The sequence below is a fragment of the Quercus suber genome, unplaced genomic scaffold (assembly GCF_002906115.3).
Source record: "Quercus suber isolate HL8 unplaced genomic scaffold, Cork oak 2.0 scaffold_725, whole genome shotgun sequence".
In the NCBI taxonomy this organism is placed as follows: domain Eukaryota; kingdom Viridiplantae; phylum Streptophyta; class Magnoliopsida; order Fagales; family Fagaceae; genus Quercus; species Quercus suber.
The window spans coordinates 81,682-102,716 of NW_027070165.1; the positions used below are offsets into that span (position 1 = coordinate 81,682).

Genomic DNA, 21,035 nt, shown 5'->3' on the forward strand with positions numbered 1-21,035 from the left:
TTCTATACATTTCCATAAATGATATGATAGCGAAATGACACATGATAAACTTGGTTTGGCTCGCATATTTTGAGAAGATAAAAGATTTTTGCGTTTGGCTTTGTGCTATATTGCAAATACCCGAACTTTTTTTTTTTTTTTTTTTAAATATCAATAGCCGGGGTGAGAGGATTTAAACCTTTTCTAAATGGCTATATTAGAAACGTCATATGGTACTAATTGAGTAATAAGATTTTTGGTGCCTAACATCTTTTTATTCCCTCAAAAAATTAAAACAAATCTCTAAAGAATTTTTCCACATTTAATTAGTTTTAATTGACTGTTTCGAAATGTTAAAACTCAATCTAATAATGTTATTTCATTCATTTTATCAATCAAGTAGTGTCTTAGGCCTAAATTCTTCAAGTAACATTTGGGATCCATGCAGAGGTTAGCTCACCTACAAAGTTTTGACTGGCTAGGGTGTTCTCTAAACAATTGCACATATATAGTACTCCCCCTTAATTTGTTTGTTCGGATAATAAAAATTATCAGTGTTTATTAACAATGAGGAGTCACGGGTCTTTGGCTATTGATGTATAGAGCAAGCGAAGAATCCAATGTGTGTCGGCCTTATTTAAAAGTGGTTTTGTCCCTTGGCGAAATATGTGCTGTTTGTTTTCTTGCTGAAGTTCAATGAGTGCCATATTCACGGGTTCCTCTTCTTGTTGTCACCCGTGAACTCACTGTTGGGTTCCCTACATCGTGCACGAAATACCTAAGCTTATCCAAATCCAAGAAGTTACATTGTGTCTTGAGTTTTGTAAAACTTAGTTATGTTCGATCTAATTGACAATCTAATTCGATTTGAATAATGTATTTTTTTTATAATAATGAAATTTTTGCAATTTCATGAATGTAGGTAAATTATCGAATCACGTAAACATTATCTTGTATATGTGATTGTTTTTTTTTTTTTTTTTTTTTTTTTTTTTTTTTTTTTCTCACAAGTTGAAAATTTTGTGTTAATTCCCTACACATTGTACTCCATTTGAGAACTGTTAAACTTTCTTAGATTAGAACTCGTCAGCTTCTTAGTTGTATGAAACACAGTTAGAAAACTGTCCTCAACATTAAGGGAAAAAAAAAAAAAAAAAGGTCCCAAATTCATGTGGGTGATGTAATTATTTGTGAACATTGCAACTGATAAAGCTAAGACACATACATGTTTGCGAGGTGGAATCTATAGGTATGGGCAGTGGCGGAGGCACGTTTCCCCAATTTTTTTTAAAAACCTCTATAATAGTAGGAAGAAATAGGTCTCACACTTTCTCATTTAAGAGTTGGCCCCTCCTCTGATAGTAGGCATGAAAATTCCCCACACCAAATTCTTACTTTTCATCTTTTTGACTTTTTCTTTCATTCTCTAAGACATGTCAGCCATATTTCATAGTTATTCAATAACCTATGTTGTACTGGTGGGAGAATTACCATTAGAGAGTAGAGAGACTGTGAGGGTATAGTATTAGACTATTAGTAGGAATGAAATGATTCTGAATTTAGTTGAGATGAATGAAATTGATTTTGAATTTATTTTTGACCATAATAATTTAATTTGGTTGAATTTAATTACTATTTATTTTATGGTTGCTTATAGTGACTTTGTTATATTTAATTTTTATGAATATTATTTCTTGTAAATGTAGTCTAATTTTGGTTAGACTTAATGTTTTTTTTTTTTTTTTCTAAAACTAATGGAAGAAGACATGTATATATGTATATATGTCATACTTTGTATTTTTCTTGAATTGCAAATCAATATGATAATATTACCTTGGCCTCCAACAAAAAATTTCTGGCAACCCCCTGTGAGACATTTACACCTGAAATATATACTTCTACTTCTTAGCTAGAAGTTATTTAAGCATAAGAGAGATTGGTAGATTAGTAACCTAGCTAGTAGATACTTCAGATGAAAGTAAGTTGAAGCTTGTTAGGGATTAGAGGATACTACTTCCAAATTAAAATATTTTTCAGGTTGTGTTTACTTGCACCCATGTTCAGCTCATACACTCAGCACTTAGTTGTACAATTTTACCTAACAGTTATTGACTTTATTCAAACAAAGTTTGGGTTTGTGCAATAAACCCAATAGGATACTGACAGATATCCAATACTGCACAGACCCAAGTCATGCCCTATGTATTATATTACAAGTAATCCTTGCCCTATCTATTATAATACAAGTAATTATTCTATATTTCAGAAGTAACACTTTTTATTTTCACATAATAATAGGTTTTTTTAATTAATTAATTAATTTTTGTGTGGAATGTATCATTTATATCGGATGAGAGAGTATTACTTTTGATGTAAGGAATAATTATCAAATATAATGCTCCTCACCTATAAAAGTTTTTTTAAGGCGAAAAGCACATTTTCGTCCCTACATTTTCACGCGATTTTCATTTTGGTCCCTAACTTTTTTTTTTACCGGTTTTAGTCCCTATCCTGGAAAACGCGTCTCGTTTTTGTCCCTGTCGTTACATCAGAGACGGAAATTGCACAAGTGGTAAACGGAAGATGATGTGACCATTAAAATAATAATAAAAAATATTATTTGGCATTAAAAAATGCCATGTCAGCACCTAAATTAAAAAAATTAATTTATTAATTTTAACTAAATAACAAAATTAAAAACAGAATTAAAAACTAAAAATCACATAAATTGAGATCTAAGTATGTCTTAAACAATAACACAAACTCAGATTTAAGAACACAAACCCAGAAATTTAAAAAAAAAAAAAAAAAAAAGCTTAAAAACACAAACGCCCTAACCCTCCCTAACTCCCTCTCTAACCCTCTCACTCTCATCTCTTTCACTCCATGCCAATCCCGCCATCGCTCAGCCCACCACGTTGCTGGTTTAACCCCAACATAGCCCTAACACACCACCAACCCACACCTCCCTGCCCATGTCGCCGCCGACCTAGCCATCCCTGCCCACGCCGCCGCCGATTTGGTGAGACCCTTCCCCTCCTCTTATCTCTCTCTCTCCCCAACCAATTGAGTGCTCTGGTATGGGGCTTGGTCTAGATCGGGTCTCAAGTTCGAGTCTGCTTCAAAAATGGAGCTTTGTGGATTAGTGAAGCAGCGAGATCGGCGACTAGATTCACAGGTTGTAGATTGGTTTGGGTAGTATGTTGATTTGGATTCGCGAGTTATGGACAGGTTGCTATAGGTGTTGTGAAACACAGATCGTTGGTGGTGGATGTGGTGGTCGTAAATCAAAGGTTGTTAGTAGTGGTGGTGGTTAGCGGTTGCAAATGGAAGATATTGTGGGTGTTGGTGGTTGTGAATCGGTTTGGGTTTATTTTTGGTGTGGATAGCTGTGGTCGACTGATTTCTTTGAAATTTCTGGGTTTGGTGTTGGTGTTGGTGTTGGTGTTGGTGTGGATGGTTGTGATCAGCCGGTTTGTTTAAAGTTTCTGGGTTTGTTGTTGGTCTGGAATGTGGATAGCTGTTTGTAGGTTATTTCTGCATTTTTTGAGTGTTTGATTTGCTGGGTTTCAGTGTTTTGATGATCGCTGAATTTTGTGTTTCCAAGTTGGAGCTGATTTTGTGTTTCTAATTTGGATTAGTGGGTTTCCAACTTGGAGATTGGTGTTGATTTTGTGAACAAAGAGGATGCAGATCTATTGATTTTGATTGGTGTGCGTTGGGTTCAAATTTCTAGGTTCAAAATTATGGGTTCGATTTCTGGGTTAGGTTTTTAGTTTCAATTTCAGATTATCGATTTGTTGATGTTGATTATTGTTTGATCTGAGTTTTGAATTTTATTGTGTTTGGTTGTAAAGAAAATATAAGAAAGACAAAGAAAAGAAAATAAAACAAGGATTAAATTGCGAAGAACATGTAAAATCATGTTCTGGGAAAGATCACAAAGAACATGAACATGTTCTTCCAAAAAATTAACGAAAAGAAAAGAATATGAATTTGGTTTGTTGTTTTCTCATTTTCTGTTTTTAATTTCATTTTCCTTAGTTAAAATTAATAATTTTTTTTTTAATTTAGATGTTGACGCGGCATTTTTTAATGCCATATAATATATTTTTATTATTATTTTAATGGCCACGTCATCTTCCGTTTGCCACCTGTGCAATTTTCGTCTCTGATGTAACGACAGGGACAAAAACAAGACGTGTTTTCCAGGATAGGGACTAAAAGCGGTAAAAAAAAAAGTTAAGGACCAAAATAGAAATAGCATGAAAATGTAGGAACGAAAATGTGTTTTTCGCATTTTTTTAATTATTCTATGTTGGACGAGGTATCTCATCCACCTTTACTCCTTCTCATGAAGAGAATAGAAGAGTATAAAAGATGTTTGTTTGATTTAATTTAAATGTTCCCTGAAAAAGTATTTCTACTCAAAATTGAATGTGAAGACTAAAATAGACTTGTGAAAGAGATCTCACAAACATAAAATAGGGGGAAAAAACTTGAGAAAACAATCACACACAATAAAAGAACATCAAAAATTTACATGATTCAATGATAGCCTACATCCACAATATCAAAAATAGATTACAAAATGTTTACAAGTTCTCTAAAATGTTTACAAATGATAGCCTATATATTCAAAATGTCTTCACAAATAACAAAAGCTCTCTAAAAGCTTTTAAGAAAAAAAAAACAAACAAACAAACAAACAAAACATAGGTATCTCTCATTCTCTAGTCTTTTACAAGTTGGCCTAATAGGCTCCCATACAGGGTAGTAGATACTAGATATTTACAGATATAAGGAATCAAATATAGTAGTTTTGATACGTGCTGGAAACTGATTTTGCAGAAACTGTTGCCATTGTTTTGATGCGCGTAGGAAACTTACATAGTTGAGGCCCTCATATTTTCATTGCCATTTTCAATGATGCGATGGAACTTGATATTGTCCTTCTTAATCGTCCTTGGTCTTTTGATAAATCTCTAATCTTGCTGCAACAGTGACGTCTGCGTTGAGGGAGTAATTTTATGAGTACACTGTACACCAGATAGTTTGGTTAGTCATAGAGTTTTAGTAGCGAAGTCGTTCCTAGAATTGTGCTTACTGCTTATCCTTTTGTATAAATTGGCAGCAGTAATCAAATAAAAGCATCAGAATACTAATAAGTTGACTCTGATTTTCTGCTAAACAAGCAGCTCAATCAAAGCAGCCAGCATCGGTTATGCAACAGCACAATCAAACCACCAACCATAAGCATTTATCACCTTCATTCTAGCCAAAAGAAATGCACTACAGATCATTGCAGTAGCGCAAGTCCAGCCCAAAATCAAGGACAAAATTATGCATTGACAAAATGACAGATTTACCTTCCCAAGTTTAACTTGTAGTTAACTCTTGTATTCAAAAACCTCCCTATTGTAAACTTGCTTGTACAAATATAAATGAATATCAAACCAATCACCCCTAGCGTGGAGTTCATTCCAATTAATCTCTGTTCTCTGATTGTCTTTATCTGTCATTTCTCCTTTTGCTTTAGTCTTTAGATATGATCACAAGGAGGCACAGAATTGGGTAAAGAGTAAAGACTAAAGGGGATAAGATATATTGGCTAAAAGGTATAATTGTGCTTTTCTTCCTTCTAGTTTTTTTTTTTTTAATTATTTTTTTTAATATCAGTCACCATCCCATGTGTTGCACTAGATAGTTAAATAAAAATTATATATATTTTTTACTTGGAGGTATAATCAAACTCATGCAATTCATTTAAAAGTAATAACGTTAAAACAAATGAGTAATTACCCTAGAGATTACATTTGTATACTTATAGCTTTCGTGTTTAGAAAAACTTTCACTTAAAGTTAGTCAAACTAAGATGCTATGTTAATGTGACTTAACAGGAATGTAGCAACAATAAATGTTATGCTTAAGGTTTTAGATATCATGAGTTTGAGATCTATATATTTTTTTAACAAATTTGGATTTAGAATAGATACTCTCAACTTAAACTTATCTTTTTCCATTATGTAAGTGCACAAAATTGGACTGAAAGGACCGAAGTGGAACAAATTGGACCAGTTGACTGAAGAGAACTGAATGACTGAAGTGAAAAAATAGGACCAAATAAGACCAAAGTGACCAAATTAGACTGAATGGACTGAAAAGGACTAAAGTGGACCAAGTAAGACCAAAGTGGAAATAGGACCAAAATGGATCTGACTAGTTTGAATAGGACTGAATGGACCGAATAAGACCAAAGTGAACAGAATGGACCAAATACTAAGTGGACCGAATAGGATCAAATGGACCTAATAAGAACAAAGTGGACAGTATTATCCCAAAAAAAAAAAAAAAAGAGAGAAAAAGTGGACAGAATTGACTAAAATAGAGCCTAAATGGATCAAATGGACTGAATAAGACCAAAGTAGACAGAATGGACCGACTAGGAGCGAATGGACTGAATAAACCAAACTGGACCGGAAAAGACAGAAGTGGACCGAATAGACTGAATGTAACCAAAGTGGACCAAATCCAACCAAAAAGACCTGACTAGACCGAATTGGACTGAATAGACTGAATAAGACCAAAGTGGAGACTAAATAGGGCCTTTTTTTTTTCTTTTTCTTTTTTTTTTTTTTTTTGTGTGAAAGAAATAGGGCCTAAGTGGACTGAATAGCATTGAATGGACCGAATAAAACCAAAGTGGACAGAATGGACCTAAAAGGACCAAACACCAAAGTAGACTAAATAGGACAAAAGTGGACATAATGGACCAAAAAGATCAAATAGAACCGAAGTTATTTTTGCTTGGTTTTTTACGATATATTTTTTTATTATATTGACCTCCCTTCACCCTTCTTATTCACCGTGATTGAGTTAATAATTCTATTTTATGTTTTTAACAAAATAAACCATCAGCACTATTCATTGTATTCAAACTTCTTCAGGATGGTATTCATGCCAATTAGATTTCCAAACAAATTGTATATCTAATCTTATGACGCAATCCTATTTAAAAAAAAAAAAAAAAAAAAATTTCTCTGACTACGCATGCCTGCTTGTGAAGGAAATAATTTGGTAGGGTATACACACTATAAATAAAGAGTTGGCCCATTGGGCCTTTCGGCAGATGGCTAAAAAGACTTTTCTATAGTCCAGTGCAGTAGAGCCTGTTACCTTATTTCAAAACTCCAAATAAATTGTACGTTTTTGAAAGAGACTTTTTATGGAAATATTATCTAGCATGAATTCCTTCCATTCTTGCATTAAAGTTGACAATTATTCATTTCATGCAGTTTTGCAGCTGAAAAAATTAATTGATCCAGTATCACGATAACAAAAAAAGTTTTTACCCCGAAAAAAAGTTTTTACCCCCAAAAAAAAAAAAAAAAAATTGCAGCATACTTATAGGTTTGTGTAAAAATTAATTTATTTTCACTACAAAAAAATTGGCCTATGGCCGCGGCTAAAAAACGCGGCTACAGGTCTAAAAAACGCGGCCATAGGCTATAGCCGCGTTTTTTTTAGCCGCGTTTTTGACCGCAGCCTAAAAAGCGCGACTATAGCCCTCAGAGGGTCTATGGCCGCGTTTTATGACCGCGGCCTAAGCCGTGGTGCTATGGCCGCGCTTAACCCGTGGCTTAAGCTCTCGGCATATGGCCGCGTTTTAAACGCGGCTTGAGCATTAGCCCTATGGCCGCGATTAAAACGCGGCCAAATGACAACCCTTTAGGCCGCGTTTTAAGCGCGGCCTAAGAATCTGCAATCTGCAATCAAGTAATACAAATCTGCAATCAAGTAAATATGGTCTAAAAATCTAAACTTGCATTGCCTAATGTAATTTAATATTTAACCTGTACATGAAAGAATCAGGAAATGGAGAAGCATAATCATATGGTCCACTTAAAGTCTGACAAATAATATTTCCCAAGTTTATAGAATACATAATGATATGAGAGCCAGAGACAAAATTCACATGGAGACTTATTAAAGAATCTTGACTAAAACTTTTGAGTTAGAAAACCCACTGAACAAAGATACACTTAACATAGAACCTTGTCAAAATAAAAACCCATTGAACATTATATATATATATATATTTTTTTTTTCTATTTTAAAATCCTTCGTTAATTGTAAAGTTATGAAGAACTTGAGTTATCATAATGGTCCCGCTACTCCCGCTACCATTCAAATAAGAATGTTAACTTGAATGCTATGAATTGAATGTTTAATACTTTAGTTACTCAACTGTGCCTTATGTACGTTTTGGACTTAAATTACATGGACTTGTAAGCAAACACAGTGGCCATTATGCTAATTAACTTAGCAAGAAAGTATAGAGACTACATGAGTTAGCTAGGCCCATATCCATGCCAAATTATATGCACCGAAAGAATATAATTTAACTTAGGGGTCAAGACAAAGATATGAGTATATTAAGTCAATAGCTATTGGGACAAAATTGCAAAATGCCCCTTTTGGGCAAACTAAGCAACGTTTTTTCCTCTTTCTCAAACTAATTAGGGAAATGCCCCTCTTTTGAAACTCGATTTTTTCAAAATCGAGTTATTAAAAAAAAAAAAATTCTAGAGCCCTATAGCAGCGTTTTTAAAGACCTATAGTGACGTTTTCAGGACCTATAGTGACGTTTTGTACCTCGACTTCCAATAAATCAAGTTATAGGCAATTATTTTTAATTTTTTTACCCATAACTCAATTTTATATAAATCGAGTTACAAAACGCCACTATAAGTCCTAAAAATGTCACTATAAGCTCCTTAAAAACGCTGCTATAGGGCCTAAATTGATTTTGAGAAACTCGATTTTCAAAAGAAAGGCATTTCCCTAATTATTCTGAAAAAGAGGGCAAAACGCTGCTTAGTTTTCCCAAAAGGGACATTTGCAATTTTATCCATAGCTATTGTAAACAAATTTCATGAGAATGCATCTTACTTCAACCTTCTTCAACTAAAGCAACAGTGAGGACTGTCCTTTAATTAGGGATCCAACCTAACTTCACCACATGGGGGATTTCTTCTTGAACCAATATGGAAAGGGGTAAAGGACCTATATATTGACTTAGAAAGTAACTTTCTAAGCCTGCTTAAGATATTTCAACCTGGTTTGTTTAGTAATTTAATAATTATAATGGAGGATGTGGGGCTTTGATCCATAGATATCTATGTAAAAAATATCAAAAGAGAATATTTTAAGCTAAATCGAATAACATTCCTCAAATAATGTTGTTCACAACAATTTTACAACAAATTATAAAGTTTGGCTCAACTTTGATTCGGTTGGCGAAGGGCATGGTCTCACAAAAAGTTAAGCTCATTAACCAAAATGTGGCCAGGCAAGACAAATGACCCCAACAACCAATTTATTATTTCTTGACAAATTTTTATAGTACAGGTTATAAAGAGCATCATTAAGAGCGAACGACAAACGTTGAAACTCTGTAAATTTATATATATATATATATATAGCTATAATTGTTTTATAATTCATTATTGATATCACATTTTTTCTCATTAACACCAGTAGATTTTTTTTCCTTTAATTTTTTTTTTGCAATATATCAAAATTAATATATTCTATTAAGAAATATAAAATGTGAAATAATTAATGTAGAAATTTATTACCATAACCTTGGGACATGACTTTATTTACCGTATGTAGAAATAACTCTTCTATGGAAGGACCAATTAATGAAACGCTTTCTAATCATTAATAATTCTTAAATGTGTGGCTTTTAATTTGCTCAACTAGAAAAAGTCTCATATTGTCAAATAAAATATTTAAGATTCAATCACTACCTACACTAAAAAAAAAATTAGTATCTTGGTTTGATGATAAAAAGTAATTATCAGGAACACTTGTCATAAGTTAAAATTATCTCTAAAAAAATTAATTCTTAAATGTTTCTTTTATATTTAACTCTAAATAATTCTCAAATTCTTTGAAGCTGGAATTTCAGCATGTAGACCTTGCCACTCATAAGATTTTAAATGGGCTATATTCCCAGTAAAGCGCCCATGAGCGGTGAGACCCCAAATTTCTTTATCTAGTAAATTTTCAATTCCTCCATTACCTTGGCATGTTAGAGGATTGGAATTTTGAGTAGGGATTACTTAATTTTGGAAAAGACCTTTTAACATGTTAGATTTGGGGAAAGACCCATACGCGTTTCTAATGTGTAAATTATGATGTATAAGTTTTTAATAATAAAAAAGTTATTGTGTCATTGAAATATTTCCATGTAATTGATCAGTTAAAAAGTAGTGTTTATTTCTTAAATTTTTGGAACCAATAACTCTCATATGAAACTTTATAATAAACCAAAAAAAGCTAGTAAACAAACTTAAGGAACCAATGGCATATTTTTAAATTTGTGCACGATAAAATACTTTTTTCGTAAAATATTTATAGGATATTTTTATTCACTTAGAGGATACATAGGCTTTGGATGGACTACTTTACTGTAGCCACTTTTAAATGTCTCTTTTAAATTTAAATTCTCTATTTTTTTTTTCCTTCCATGATTAAATTGGTTTCATGACATAATTGAATATAATTCATGTGAATTCACATTGAAAAATGGAAATGATAAAGATCTATAAATCCAATAAGTGAGGTCCAATTGAAACTAATACATCAAACACAACCATATCTCTTATAACAATTCGACATACAAAGTACAAACACCCAAATAGGCGTTTAAACTTTCAACATTATATTTTGATTGCCAGGCCCAGCATGCTTCAAGAATGCCCAATCGACAAGCACAGCCACAGGCTCCAGCAATCAACTTATAACTCAATTACCTATCACGCTAACCTCCATATTAAAGAAACTAAAAATGTGTATAATTTTTTATCCCAAAGGATGAAAGGACAAGAAGATAAGTTCCTTTTCTATCCTTCATAGATATGTATTTTGTATAATTTTTTCCCCTCTACAAGCAACTTGTGGGCTGGACAAAACCAGTAGATGTTCCAGCAGCATGGCTACACGAAGATTGGGCTGCTTGATTCTTGTAAGTGAGCTTTACATCCTCCAATCTTATTCTAGAGCATGGATTTTCCGAACTACAATCAAATTTCACAGCAACCTCTGTTGCTGATGTTCCATGGATATCTTGGTATGTCACATCACTAATTTTTACTCCAGAAGCCTAATAAAAGGAAAAAAGAAATTAATTTTCCACCAATGAGATGCAAGCTCCAACTAAAAAAAGAAAAGAAAATTATTGAACAAATTATGAAGTAAAGTACAAAACTTTGAAAATGTTTGGGAGGGCTCATTTTGGGTTCAAAACTAGGATAGAATTTCAGTTGATTTTGACATGATAATGGGCTTGACTATGTGTCCGTTTGGGAATAATTTATCTAACTTTTAGCTAAAAATATGCTAAAGTATATTTGTACCTAAAAAGCCTTTTAAAAAAAAATGAGGTTTTAAAGGTTATTATCTTAGGCTTAAGGGAAATAAAATTGTTAGAATTGATGTTGTTTGATTTACTTGAACATGTTTAGGCCTTTTCAAAAGCAACCATATCTTTTTTTTTAAACTACATTTGCATGCAAAATAAGGTTTTAAAAAAATATTACCTTACCAGGGCATCCTTTGTTGTCGGGACAGTAATTTTGGTCAATTACTATAGGATTCTGGACATTCGTCATAACAGCATGTTGGAACAGAATGTTTTTAGCAAATCCATTGCTAGGCCTTCCCCATGACTTAATTCTCACCCCATTTTGAGTACCAGTAAAAGTAACTGTTTTAACTGTCACGTTTTGTACTCCAACCTCTTGCTGGTCCTTACCTAGACTCCCAATGCTGCACCAATTAAGTACACCAATAAAACCAAATTAGCATCACCATATAATATAGTTGTTTCAAACATGTAATATTTTAATGAATATAAAAAGTTATTAAATACCTAATTCCATGCCCAGGTCCACATGCAACATTCTCAATCCACAAGTTAGTGGTACCAGGGCCAATTGAGATGCAATCATCACCGGTCCCAATCTTGGAGTTGAGAATTGTGACACTTGAAGATAATTGAACATGAATTCCATCCGTGTTTGGACTGTTTCCAGCAGCGGTGACCTTAACATCTTGCATTTTCACATTGTGGCAAGCATTGACGACGATGTGGAACATTTGGCTGTTTAGGGAGGTTAATGCTTGGACCACAATGTTGTTCGAATTTGAAAATTCCAATGTCTGCTTGCATACACACAAGAAAATATTCTAATTACTATAACGGGATGGACTGCCAATGCAAGCAACAACAACAAAAGCCTAAGCAAGTTGTTTGACCTTTCACATATATTCTCATAAGTTTTTAAGCATGTTTACTGATATTCAACTACATAACATGGGATTATTCCCAGGTATAGTCGATACGATTTCCTTGGAAGCTATTTTAATTTCTCAAAAATCTCCATCAAAACTAAAAAGGGCAAAATCAGACAAAAGTTCAAAAGAAAATCCAAACAGAAAAGGCACACCAGAAGGGTTCATCCCACCCACTCCCAGTTTAGTTACCTAGAAAATAACGATATATATATATATATATAATGTATATTAAGGGTGAATCTAGCCCAAAAAAGTTAAAATATTTCAAATTCTATTTTCTTTTACACGGTTAATGTAAGAAAAATCTATATTAATGCCCACCATAAAAACCATTTTTCTTGTTCACAAACACTGTAATTTGTGATGGACACTTTTAACCTATTTCCGGGCACTTGAGAGTTTCCAATGTGAAACTGACTAGTGTGCATTTAAATTTTAAACATAGGTTTTTTTTTTTTGTGGAAAACTTATATTTTGAAAGTCGATCAAGAGACTTTTAAAATTGTACGTAAACAAATATAAGCTGAAAAGCTAAAAAAAAAAAAAAAAAAAAAAAAAAAAAAAAAAAAACAAAAAACAAAAAACAAAAAACAAAAAAAAAAAAAAAAAAAAAAAAAAAAAAAAAAAAAAAAAAAAAAAAAACACTAAAGATAAATGGAATTGTTATAAACTCTAAATATGTAAGAAAAGGCAATTTAGTCGTTTTCACATACTGTGGCTCCCGAAGGACAACTACTGCCAGAGGCTTTGCAAGCCCACAAACCAGTGCCTTGGGCATCAAGAATTCCACCAGATATGGTAACCCCATCAACATGTTCAAACACAATCCAGTTTCCTTTATTTCCAAGGATCCTATAGTCTGATGGAGCCACAAGGGTCCCAGCTATGCGCATAATGATAGCATTGTTCTTGCATGGTCCACTGAAAACCAGTTGCCTTAGATAGAACCTTCCAACTGGCACATAAATAATTGCAGGCTTTACTGAGGCACAAGCTTTTGTCCATGCACTAACAAAAGCCTGGGTCGAGTCCGATTTCCCATCTGCTTTGGCTCCCAAACTCACCACATTGTAAGTCATAGGAGAAGCTAGCACTACGGAAATGAACATAGAGAGAAGTATTAAGACTACAAAGCTTCTGAGGTATGCCATTTTTGTTAATTTGGATGAGAAAATAATGTGTCTGTTTGTAACTTTGTCTGTCTGTGTGTAAGTGTAAGAGAAAGAAGAAGTGGCTTGGTGAGTTTAGAAGATGAGAGTTGTGGAGGTGATGAGGAAGATGAAAGTGTTTAAGGGTATTTATAGGATTTGAATGTACATTTAGTTTTTCACTTTTTCGGTTATAATATGAACAGCGGCATAATTTCGACCGTTAGTCGCTGCTTGATTAGATTTGCCCAATTGGATGCACTGATTAATCTCATCGTTTACTTTTTCCATTTCTTGACTAGACTTCATTTACTTGTCGGTGACACATGGTTGCAACATAACCATTTTCGGGGAGAGGGGAGGAGTTAATAAAGTAAATTTGCTTTAGAGAGATAAAATACTTTTGCCACACGAGTATCACAACCTTCCATCGCCTTTCCAGGTTGGAGTTGTTTCAAAATCTGACAATTTGTTTTTGGAGATAAGTTACATATCCTCTAATTGTAGTCCTACTTTCCTGGATTTTGAATTTTTTTATATATTTTATTGCAATACTTTATTATGAGAAAAAATGACGTTTTCGGTGGGCATTTATTATTATTATTATTATTTGAGAGAGTTTATATATTTTATAGCAATACTTTATACCAAGAAAAATGACGTTTCTTCCCTCAAAAAAAAAAAAAAAAGACTTTTTGAATGGGCATTTATAATTATTATGTTATTATCTTTTGCAAGAATTTTATAACCTATGACGTTTGCTTATAATAATATTTATTTACTATCAAATCAAGATATTACTCAGATTTTAATGAATAAGAGAATGAATTCCAAATTTCTTATTTAACCATCAAAGAGTTATATATATATATATATATATAGCTTGAATAAGAGAAATCATATATATCTGTATTGAGAAAGTGTTGTCCATCCCTAGTAGTTGTAAGAATAAAGAAAACAAACAAAAATCGGGAATAAAAAAATAGCATTGTCAAAATAATGCATGAAATCCTGGCTACGACAAAGGAGATAGGTACGAGATGTCGACCTATAGTTATGGAAAGGACAAATGAACGTACATGGATGATGGACCTTGTTGCTTTGGATGTGAGATTTGCTAGCTAAAGCTTTGTTCTAATAATAAATTGTAAAAGAAGGGAATGAAAGCAGTAGTGACCATTAACGTGACAAAGCTAACAAGGCCATCACAGCCAATTTCCTTATTCTTGTTTTCGGGTGCTATGTTATGTTATGTAAAGCATCTTTCTTTGCTTTAAGCACAAGATCAACACCTCCTCCAACTCCAACTCCAACCCCTATCAATCATGCACAGTCCCACACTGTGTCATACACTGTACATCATCTTCTTTTAAAATAATAATAATAATAATAATAATAATAATAATTCCATAAGATTATCTATTTGGCCTGGTTATTAATATTAGGGCAGTTTTAAACGTGACATGTGGAGCAGAAAACGGAGAAGAAATCGGCGGTCTTTCTAAGCTCCTCTTTTTCAATATCATAATGGTCTACGTACATACTTTATGACTTTATCATTGTTTCTCATATCTTTTTGATAAAACCATTGTTTATCATATCTAAACCGTCTATAACTGTAAAGGTTTTTTTTTAGTCCAACGTAAGGTGTTGTCCAATGTAAAACTCGTTTTCCTTTTCTTATGGGTAGAAGAAAACCACATTTTAGAAGAAATTATTACAGCAAAAAACAGAAGAAAAAATTGTTATGTCCATCGAGTCCTCTCTAGTCCTCCAAATTAATAAAAGGTTGTCATTTATGCAAATGTAATATCATTTGGTTTTTTTTTTTTTTTTTTTTGCTGGTTAAGAAGCTGACACACACTTGTATAAGTGGTATTGTTCATTAGTTAAGAGAACTACTTCGGCAGCCCTTCTCATAGACTAAATAATTTCAGCATTTGAGCAGCTCCATTTTGGTCAGATTTTCAAAATATATAGTCACGTTAATTTGTTTAATGAGAATTGTAACCATGGACGGAGCTGTTATTGGACAAGGGGGGATTGCCCCCCCCCCCCTATAATGATAGCATTGTTCTTGCATGGTCCACTGAAAACCAGTTGCCTTAGATAGAACCTTCCAACTGGCACATAAATAATTGCAGGCTTTACTGAGGCACAAGCTTTTGTCCATGCACTAACAAAAGCCTGGGTCGAGTCCGATTTCCCATCTGCTTTGGCTCCCAAACTCACCACATTGTAAGTCATAGGAGAAGCTAGCACTACGGAAATGAACATAGAGAGAAGTGTTAAGACTACAGAGCTTCTGAGGTATGCCATTTTGGTTAATTTGGATGAGAAAATAATGTGTCTGTTGGTAACTTTGTCTGTCTGTGTGTAAGTGGAAGAGAAAAAAGAAGTGGCTTAGTGAGTTTAGAAGATGAGAGTTGTGGAGGTGATGAGGAAGATGAAAGTGTTTAAGAGTATTTATAGGATTTGAATGTACATTTAGTTTCTCACTTTTTCGGTTATAATATGAACAGCAGCGCCGAAGTTTGGAAAGAAGAATGTTGTTTTACGTTCAAACTTTTTTAATCCCTTCTATACTAAAGTACCTTTACAAGGGACGTACTGATACATGGCTTGCATTTTTGGATTGGGATTTGTATACTTCTACTAATTTTTACAATAGCTGATTATCTAATTCAATTAGTTTAAAATTGACAAACTATCATTTTCAATGCTTATATTATATTTATAAAATTTGTATTGTCTATCATTTTTATCAGTTTATGGATTATATACTAGGGAAATGCTAACAAATTCCCTTAGGATAATAAATAACAATTCATTTAAAGAAAACTTTTATGAGAAGAGAAAAAAAAAACAATTAATATTTTGACAGCTTTTTACATTTCCCATAAAAGTAGTGTCAAAACTTTCCTAAAATGGATTGTTAAGCTTTACCCTAAGGGTACTAATTAGCATGATCCTATATACTATGGTCATTGATTTCCTCCTACAGTAGCGGCTCTAGAAATTTTTTTTAAGGGGGTCATTAAGAAATTTAAATTATACAAAATTTAATAAAGTGATAACTTGAATATTTGCTACAATTGTGAGTCAAGTCACTAAGGAGAGCAAAATTATTGCAATTGCAAAGCCAAAAAGAGTATAACTATCATTACCATCAGAGAACTCATAACCACAATATTTTTATAGTACCATTTTTTAAGAAAAAAAAATGAAATTAGAGATTATTTTGTTGAATAGGTTAAACAATCTGCAAATTTAAAGGATTAGTTATTTTTATCTTTTTCTTTTATAATAGGCTTTTTGTTGAACAGTTTGTTCCCTTGTTGTTTGGTCTTGACTTGTTTTTGTTTGGTTTATGTTTGTTGTTATCTGGGCTAATATTTATTATTGTTATTTAATATTTTTTTAATTTATATAAGGGATTAAGGATTATATTTGTGGGGGGAGAGGGGGGGAGGAGAATTAATTTTGGAATAATGCTACATCCACAACATTTTTACAATAAATATTATGCAAAAAAAAAAAAAAACTGTTATTTGTGAATAAAAAAATAATATCGGAATTTGGGTCAAATTAGAATGAGTAACAGTTTACTACATTGAATTTGTTGTAAAAATGTTGTGAATGTAACATTACTCTTATTTTTTTAAAACCCAAATTTTTATAATTCTTAAGGTAAAGTGTTCAACATTTTTATTAAGGTGATCACAATAAATTAGTTTAGTATATAATATTTTTTTAGTAAGTGTATATATACACTCTTTTGCAAGTCAAGTACAAGTAAGAGCGGTCCTGTAATCACCCTCGCTTGCACGTGGAGCCAGTGTCCCCTTAGATCTATTTTCTAGATAATAGGCCTAATTTGGAAGCAAAAGTAGGTCATAATTTCGACCGTTAGTCACTGCTTGATTAGATTTGCCCAATTGGATGCACTGATTAATCTCATCATTTACTTTTTCCATTTCTTGACTAGACTTCATTTACTTGTCGGTGACACATGGTTGCAACATAACCGTTTTCAATATAGGGGAGAGGGGAGGATTTAATAAAGTAAATTTGCTTTAGAGAGATAAAATAGTTTTGCCACACGGGTATCACAACCTTCCATCGCCTTTCCAGGTTGGAGTTGTTTCAAAATCTGACAATTTGTTTTTGGAGATAAGTTACATATCCTCTAATTGTAGTCTTTCCTGGATTTTGAATTTTTTTATATATTTTATTGCAATACTTTATTATGAGAAAAAATGACATTTTCGGTGGGCATTTATTATTATTATTATTATTTGAGAGAGTTTATATATTTTATAGCAATACTTTATACCAAGAAAAATTACTTTTCTTCCCTCAAAAAAAAAAAAAAAAGACTTTTTGAGTGGGCATTTATAATTATTATGATTATTATCTTTTGCAAGAATTTTATAACCTATGACGTCTGCTTATAATAATATTTTTTTACTATCAAATCAAGATATTACTCAAATTTTAATAAACAAGAGATTGAATTCCAAATTTCTTATTTAACCATCTAAGAGTTATATATATATATATATATAACTTGAAAATGAGGCCCGAATAAGAGAAATCATATATATCTGTATTGAGAAAGTGTTGTCCATCCCTAGTAGTTGTAAGAATAAAGAAAACAAACAAAAATCGAGAATAAAAAAATAGCATTGTCAAAATAATACATGAAATCCTGGTTACGACAAAGGAGATAGGTACGAGATGTCGACCTATAGTTATGGAAATGACAAATGAACGTACATGGATGATGGACCTTGTTGCTTTGGATGTGAGATTTGCTAGCTAAAGCTTTGTTCTAATAATAAATTGTAAAAGAAGGGAATGAAAGCAGTAGTGACCATTAACGTGACAAAGCTAACAAGGCCATCACAGCCAATTTCCTTATTCTTGTTTTCGGGTGCTATGTTATGTTATGTAAAGCATCTTTCTTTGCTTTAAGCACAAGATCAACACCTGAAGAAAGCGAGAATAAAAAAATGATAAGTGCAGAGACTCAATGGAAATCGTTCTAACAAGTAGACCCATACTATGGCCTCGTTTTTAAAACGAGGCTTTAGTCCGTCTGGGGCCGCGTTTTTATAAACGCGGCCCAAAAAAACGCGGCCTAATGGGCCCGCATTTTGTAGTAGTTGTAAGAATAAAGAAAACAAACAAAAATCGGGCATAAAAAAATAGCATTGTCAAAATAATACATGAAATCATGGCTACGACAAAGGAGATAGGTACGAGATGTCGACCTATGGTTATGGAAAGGACAAATGAACGTACATGGATGATGGACCTTGTTGCTTTGGATGTGAGATTTGCTAGCTAAAGCTTTGTTCTAATAATAAATTGTAAAAGAAGGGAATGAAAGCAGTAGTGACCATTAACGTGACAAAGCTAACAAGGCCATCACAGCCAATTTCCTTATTCTTGTTTTCGGGTGCTATGTTATGTTATGTAAAGCATCTTTCTTTGCTTTAAGCACAAGATCAACACCAACACCTCCTCCAACTCCAACTCCAACCCCTATCAATCATGCACAGTCCCACACTGTGTCATACACTGTACATCATCTTCTTTTATAATAATAATAATAATAATTCCATAAGATTATCTATTTGGCCTCGTTATTAATATTAGGGCAGTTTTAGACGTGACATGTGGAGCAGAAAACGGAGAAGAAATCGGCGGTCTTTCTAAGCTCCTCTTTTTCAATATCATAATGGTCTACGTACATACTTTATGACTTTATCATTGTTTCTCATATCTTTTTGATAAAACCATTGTTTATCATATCTAAACCGTCTATAACTGTAAAGTTTTTTTTTTTTTTGTCCAACGTAAAAGGTGTTGTCCAACGTAAAACTCGTTTTCCTTTTCTTATGGGTAGATGAAAACTAGACATTTTAGAAGAAATTATTACAGCAAAAAACAGAAGAAAAAATTATTATGTCCTAGCCTCCAAATTAATAAAAGGCTATCATTTAAGCAAATGTAATATCATTTAGTAATTTTTTAAGTCTTTTTTTTTTTTTGGTTAAGAAGCTGACTCGCAATTATTCTTATCCCAAACAAAAGATATAAAAAGCATACAATTATTGATTTTGATCTTACATGGCCCACTCTCAATTTCGGCATGTCTAGGTGGGAAGTTAATGGAATCGACATTTTGATGTGAAGCCACTGCATTATGTTGACAAATTTTATGCAGACACAAAATAATGATTGTTTTGGGGCCAGTGGCCACTATAAGTCGACAATATTTTTGGTAAACCAACTAGACTTCATTCTACTTATAGCAATGTTACGTCCAAAAATTGAATTACCCTCTGTGGTACACCAGTTTTCAGCATCTTATTATAAGTTTTTATCTTTCTGTTGGTCTTAATTACGTTTGAGGATACAAGGTTGTTCAGTAAAATAGAGTAGGGGACCATCAAGTGACGATGGTGATAGGGAAAATATAGGATTAAGACTGCTGAGTTCTAATTTTAATATTATTTTTTTAAATCAGATTGGGTCCAGTTTTTGTTTTCTGTGTATACATAGTTATCGAAAAAATCATATATTTTTACGCAACTTTACATGACCTGATGTGTATAAATTTTAAAGTTAAATTGACTAAAATGTGATCATTTTTTCTATTATACAAGTACTAATTCAAGTGCTCTAAGTGCCCTAATTACGTTTTAATTAATTTCAGGGTCTAATAGAATCAGAGAAATTGGACAACAGTACAAAAATTTCCAGACAATCCACCAGTTTATTACATTAGTCTTATCCAAAAAATTATGACCGCTGATTAAACAAACAAAATCCATTGTAATCAAACAACCTCCACCAATCATTTTCAATATCGGGGAAAAAAAATCAAACTTAAACCCATATACTAATTCCAAATAAGACTAAGTCTTTTACTTCAATTAATTCAAAATACCCACTAAATTCAATCAAACACAAAAGCAAAGAAAGAACTCACTTTTGGGTGGAAGAACTCGCGGCGGAACAGACGAACGGTAACGGCGTTGTTAACGGCGGAGGAGGCGAAGGAGGAAGAAGAAGAAGAAGCAGAGTCCTGCAAAAAACAAGAGGGCCAACCCTTCAAAACCCTTGGACCCCACAAATCACGGCGGCGTCGATGATATCGAAGGGATCTACAGCATCGAAACGCCACCGCTGGTTTGGAAGAGAGGGTCGATCGGAGGGAGGGATATGGTGGAGGTCGGCGGAGATTGTGGTGGAGGCTAGGAGCTGTGTGTGACCACGGTGCTGTTTTTTTTTTTTTTTTTTTTTTTTAAAAAAAAATACTAAAAAAACTATTATATTAATAGATACTAATTTTAGCAATTTTGCTCAATAAAATTACACTTTGCCCCCCTTAATAATGCCATCAATTTTTTTGAGAGTAATGTTATAGCCACAAATGTTTTTACAACGTTTATACAAACTATTGAGGTAACAAATTCTTATTGGTTCATACACTTGCACCACTTTTTACTTTTCAATAACTAATCACCA

At 32.9% G+C, this 21,035-nt stretch overlaps 1 protein-coding gene and 1 long non-coding RNA gene across 2 annotated transcripts; both read right to left on the minus strand.

Annotated features, from left to right (window-relative positions):
* Window positions 1–4,506: 4,506 nt before the first annotated feature.
* On the minus strand, window positions 4,507–20,810 carry LOC136064642 (uncharacterized). Its single transcript, XR_010626241.1, has 2 exons — window positions 20,497–20,810; window positions 4,507–5,018 (listed from the first exon to the last, which is right to left on the minus strand). It is a non-coding gene; the product is annotated as an uncharacterized LOC136064642 (long non-coding RNA).
* LOC112024037 (polygalacturonase) lies at window positions 10,543–13,606 on the minus strand. Its single transcript, XM_065766613.1, has 4 exons — window positions 13,059–13,606; window positions 11,921–12,210; window positions 11,589–11,817; window positions 10,543–11,152 (listed from the first exon to the last, which is right to left on the minus strand). Exons 1-4 carry the CDS (start codon window positions 13,494–13,496, stop codon window positions 10,934–10,936), a joined length of 1,176 nt encoding a protein of 391 aa, XP_065622685.1. The 5' UTR covers window positions 13,497–13,606; the 3' UTR covers window positions 10,543–10,933.
* Window positions 20,811–21,035: the final 225 nt, after the last annotated feature.

What these genes read in the sequence shown, in the direction of transcription:
- LOC112024037 (XM_065766613.1), bottom strand. Translation starts at nt 13,496, where the DNA reads ATGGCATACCTCAGAAGCTTTGTAGTCTTAATACTTCTCTCTATGTTC. An exon ending in GGACCTGGGCATGGAATTAG is followed by an intron (nt 11,818 to 11,920) that starts GTATTTAATAAC and finishes TAATTGGTGCAG; the next exon opens with CATTGGGAGTCTAGGTAAGG. An exon ending in ACAAAGGATGCCCTGGTAAG is followed by an intron (nt 11,153 to 11,588) that starts GTAATATTTTTT and finishes TCCTTTTATTAG; the next exon opens with GCTTCTGGAGTAAAAATTAG.